The sequence below is a fragment of the Capsicum annuum genome, chromosome 6 (genome assembly GCF_002878395.1).
Source record: "Capsicum annuum cultivar UCD-10X-F1 chromosome 6, UCD10Xv1.1, whole genome shotgun sequence".
Classification (NCBI taxonomy): Eukaryota; Viridiplantae; Streptophyta; class Magnoliopsida; order Solanales; family Solanaceae; genus Capsicum; species Capsicum annuum.
In genome coordinates, this window is record NC_061116.1 from 225,553,155 (window position 1) to 225,557,640 (window position 4,486).

Genomic DNA, 4,486 nt, shown 5'->3' on the forward strand with positions numbered 1-4,486 from the left:
GTGTTATCTGTCAGGTTTATATATTATATTTAATTAATGAAATAAATTTATTTAATACTCCTACAAAATATATACTTAATCCAAATTAAATTTTAAATTAGAATAAATTAATCTACAAAAACATAACATACTCATATGTTTGAAATGTAAAAGAGATTATTTTCAATAAACCCAGCTCAAGATAAATTGACTAGTAAAAAATATTATGAACGCATAAGAGATAGTAGCCGATAAACGAAAAGAACTTAACAGTCCCTAAGCAATACTACAGTAAGATATAACACTATAAATGTGTAATCTCAACAAGGCAAACCTATGTCCTGTCTTGTGGTGCTTTTAGCACATGCTAAATTCGATGTTGATTATGTATAATTATATAAAAAATATATATTTTCTTCGTTTTAAAATAGTTGACCTTTTTTTGATTTGGTATTCCTCTAAGAAAATATTTATTAGGGGTGTTTTCTTACCAAATTAACCTTATTGATTGTGTTTCTTGAGGATAGTATTGAAAGAACATAATAAAATTCTCTTGATTTCATCAAAGGGCCAATTAAATTGAAACAAATATTTTTAGAAAGAGGACCAATTAAAACGAAACAGAGGAAGTATATAAATTGATATAAGATTTAGACAAGCACCCAAAAAATCAAGAAGATAGTTGAGTATTTTGATTTTTAAGTAAAACTTTAACATCAATATATGTGTTCGAAGCTCTAGACATGTACAACCTCTAAATTTTGAATCTGACACTGAATCTCAAAGCCTTACTTTGTGGAAATATATTAATTGAAAATAATATAATCTCGAAATAATTTAATTCGGAACTAAAAAACCTTTATTGATTCATTGGTATATACACTATCTCAACACATTGGAGGAAAAAGGTAATACTACTGTACTATATACATTCTCTTTCCCCACCAATTGATAATAAAGCAAATAGAGTAAAGCTGATTTTTTTGCTGCTTTACCTCTCTTGGGTCTTGTCTGCCTCTTCCATTTTTGATATCTGGGATTTGTTTTTTTTCTCTGTTTCTTTGCTTTATTCTACTGTATATATACACCAATTTACTAATAAGTACTAGTACAGTATCTATTTGAATAACATAAAAGGTTGTACTGCCTTATATTTGGATAGGTTCAAAATGATCCTCTAAGTATGTTTTGAGCACTTCTAGTCCTTCAAATTTATTGAAAATAAACACTGATTTCATCAAATATTCAATGAATTCTGGCTGTTTGATAAAGAAAAAGTTTTAACTAAAAATATTTTCATCAAGTGGGGTCTGAAGAGGATAAGTGTACGCAGACCATAACTACCTCGGATGACATTAATGATGGAGTCAGAATTTTCATTAAAAGGGGTCAGAAATATATATACTATCTAATCGAAGGGGGTTCAACATCTACTATATATACATAAAAAATATTTTTAATTATGTAAAAATAGTATAAACTGGGTTTGTTGTTGTTGTTGTTGATGATGATGTAAAAATAGTATAAAAATAATATAATTTTTCGTCGAAGGGGATTTGAATGAATCCTTGAAGCAAAGGTGGCTCCTCCGCTGAATAAGATAGAAAAATTGTTTCTGATTGACCCCGACTTAACATACAAAACATTAAAAAGACACAAAAAAATAAATTAAAATATAACTATAAATATGACTTTATGTTATATTACAGTAATTTTTTCACAATTGTTAGCTGAAGAAGAATATACATTTAAGGTACCACTTTATACCTATCCCAAAACATAATGGACCATTTTTGTTATTTTGTTGTCAATGTCCTCTCTTCTCTTTCTTTTTTTACTTTTAAATACCCACCAAAAACAAAAACTTACACAGCACACACACAAAAAAAAACCCCTTTTCACCTGGTCCTTTAAATATACCCTCACATTCCTCTGCATCCATAGAATCCAATTGATAACAAAAAAAAAAAAAAAAAAAAATAGAACTCTTTAGAGTTTCCAAAATGGAGGTAATTTCTTACTAGAAAAAAAAATTAATTGAGTATTATTATTACTACGTCCTAAATTATTATTATTATTATTATTATTTTTGTGTGTTTGAAGCAGGAGAACAGGCATTACTGGAAGAGAAGTCAAGTACCAGCATTTGGTAGCTGGGATTGTAACAATGGTGATGATTATCCAATTCCATTTACAGAGTGTTTTGAATCAGCTAGACAAGCTGGTTTGTTTCACTATGGTTACTCACAAGATTCAGATTTATATGTAACTGGAGATCTTTACCAGAACCATATTGTTAATCCTACGATGATCGTTGTTCCTCGTCGTAAGGTAATATTATTAGTAATTGCTTTTCGTTCTAATTTATGTGACACAGTTTGAATTGGTACGAGTTTTAAGTTAAAAATAAAGATGTTTCAAGGTGTGTTCAAGAATTTGTATTTAAGTTAATAATGTGGTTGATTAGTAGGACTAAGAAAGTGCATTATTGTTCATTACTGTCAAATTAATTTGTATTTAAGCTAGTAATGTGGTTCACTGGTAGGACTAAGAACTGCATTACTGTTCATTATTGTCAAGTTAATATTAAGTAGTCCGTTTCAATTTGTTTGTATGGTTTAACTTGAAATGGAGTTTAACAAAGTGAAAGAACACTTTTAAATCTTGTGATTTTAATGTACCAAAATGTTCTTTAGTTTGTAATCTTAAACATGTCATGACATACTTTTTTAAACGGACTAAAAAGGACAGCCCGGTGCACATAGCGGTGTCTGGAGAAGTGCCCATCACAAGCCGATTTCAACCGTGACCTCCTGGTCACATGACAACAACTTTTTTAAATGGATTGAAAAGAAAAATAATCAAACAACATTAACACACGGATTTTTTTTATTTTTTTTTGTAAATTGTGTATATGAGTGCTAAAGTTGAAAGTGTTTGCAGAAAAGAGGAAGTTACAAGGAGGGGAAAAAAGAGGCATGGGTGATGTGTGATAATTGTGAGAAAGAGTCATCAAGTCCTGTTAATGTTCCTCTATCTCCTGTTCCAACAACTAGGCATGTGCCCAAAAAGCCTGTTGATGAAGATCTCTACAAGATTTCTCCTGAGTTGCTCTACACCAAATCTAAAATGGTAACTCAATTTCTTGCTTTTTCCGGTCGATATACATTGATTATACATTAACTATACACTTATTGAGTATGCATTATACATCTGCTGTCACGCGGGTTCAATCCTCGACAACGGCGCGCGAGAAAGTAGTGGAGGGGGGGATTCGCTGAAATAGAAAAAAGGAAAGAATTGGTTGCACTTGGTCTTAAAAAATCTAAGACGAACACTAGGCTTGTGACTATTTAGGTTAAGAGTTATAGCTATTGACTAGCAAGAATTCAAAATTTTGACTTAGTGTATATGTATGAATAATTTGTCTAGAACTTAGGTAGCCTAATTTATTACTCCTAACTTGTAATCTCCAAATTCTGAATAGAAGATATAAATGTCAATTGTCAAAGGCAGTACAAAATTTGGTAAAAGTAGTACATCAATTTCTCTTCTTTACTTCCCTACTTGTTCATGTACCAGAAAAGATGTGGACCAATAAAAGGCAAAATGATCACCTTTCTTTTCTGGTGTCATGTCTGAAGGGACAATACTTGATTAAAGTGGTAAACTTTTTGATAAAGGAAAAAAAAGGAGACTGATCAGTTCTAATGGTAGTTAAAGTTAATCACTTTTTGGTGATTTTTTTAAAGATTTTAATTGCACTACAAGTTAAAGCTCAATTATTAATAAGATAATCTCATCCCTTTTATATGGTTACAATATGTAACATTATCTAATATCGCGCAGCTAGTGGCGCAACGGGTTCATTTGAGTTCATTTTGCTGAAAATTACATGTGGACTCTTTAAAAATGTCAATGAATGCGTTTCGAATTCCCTAAAATAGTGTATTTTTGAAAAATCCGATAAAGCTGAAGACTTTATGCAACTTAGATTTTTACTTATTTGTATATATATTTTTTATATTTTTAATCATTTTAGTGAAAGCTTAACTTTTTTTTTTTTGTCTTTTTAAACTCATTGCAGAAAGGCATCCGAAGATTCTTTTCAAGTTGCTTGCTACCAACTTGTGCTAGTTGAATTTAAAGCAATGCATATAAGAGAAGATGTGTGCTAGTTTATATATATTCCAAGTATTATATATAGAAGTGTTTTGAAGTGCTTTTGTGGGGTAAATTGGCCAAAAAAAAAAAGATATTAGAATGTTGGTCATCTCAAGAAGGATAAATATATCATCATATGTTATTACAACAGAGGTGTCTTTCTTTTTACTTTTCTGTTGCTAACAGTTTGTTTCTTCTTGGAAGTATATTGATGTCCTAGTATAATGCCTAGGGGTGTTGGTTTTTGTAATTTATATAAAGTAGAAAATGTATGGGAAGTTGGGATTAAAAGCTTGTAATGTTACTTTATGAGAAAATCAAGAAAACTTCCCTTGTGCTTTTA

General features: G+C 30.2%; 1 protein-coding gene across 2 annotated transcripts; it reads left to right on the forward strand.

Annotated features, from left to right (window-relative positions):
* Nucleotides 1-1,828: 1,828 nt before the first annotated feature.
* LOC107855708 lies at nucleotides 1,829-4,486 on the forward strand. Of its 2 annotated transcripts, none has more exons than XM_016700721.2 (4): nucleotides 1,829-1,988; nucleotides 2,086-2,310; nucleotides 2,923-3,111; nucleotides 4,067-4,486. In XM_016700721.2, the coding sequence occupies exons 1-4, from the start codon at nucleotides 1,983-1,985 to the stop codon at nucleotides 4,118-4,120; spliced, it is 474 nt and encodes a 157-aa protein (XP_016556207.1). In that variant the 5' UTR covers nucleotides 1,829-1,982; the 3' UTR covers nucleotides 4,121-4,486. The 2 variants fall into 2 exon arrangements, with proteins under 2 accessions (XP_016556207.1, XP_016556206.1); XM_016700720.2 differs by having other exon boundaries at nucleotides 1,850-1,988; nucleotides 2,083-2,310.

What these genes read in the sequence shown, in the direction of transcription:
- LOC107855708 (XM_016700720.2), top strand. An exon ending in TCGTTGTTCCTCGTCGTAAG is followed by an intron (nt 2,311 to 2,922) that starts GTAATATTATTA and finishes AAGTGTTTGCAG; the next exon opens with AAAAGAGGAAGTTACAAGGA. An exon ending in TCTACACCAAATCTAAAATG is followed by an intron (nt 3,112 to 4,066) that starts GTAACTCAATTT and finishes AACTCATTGCAG; the next exon opens with AAAGGCATCCGAAGATTCTT.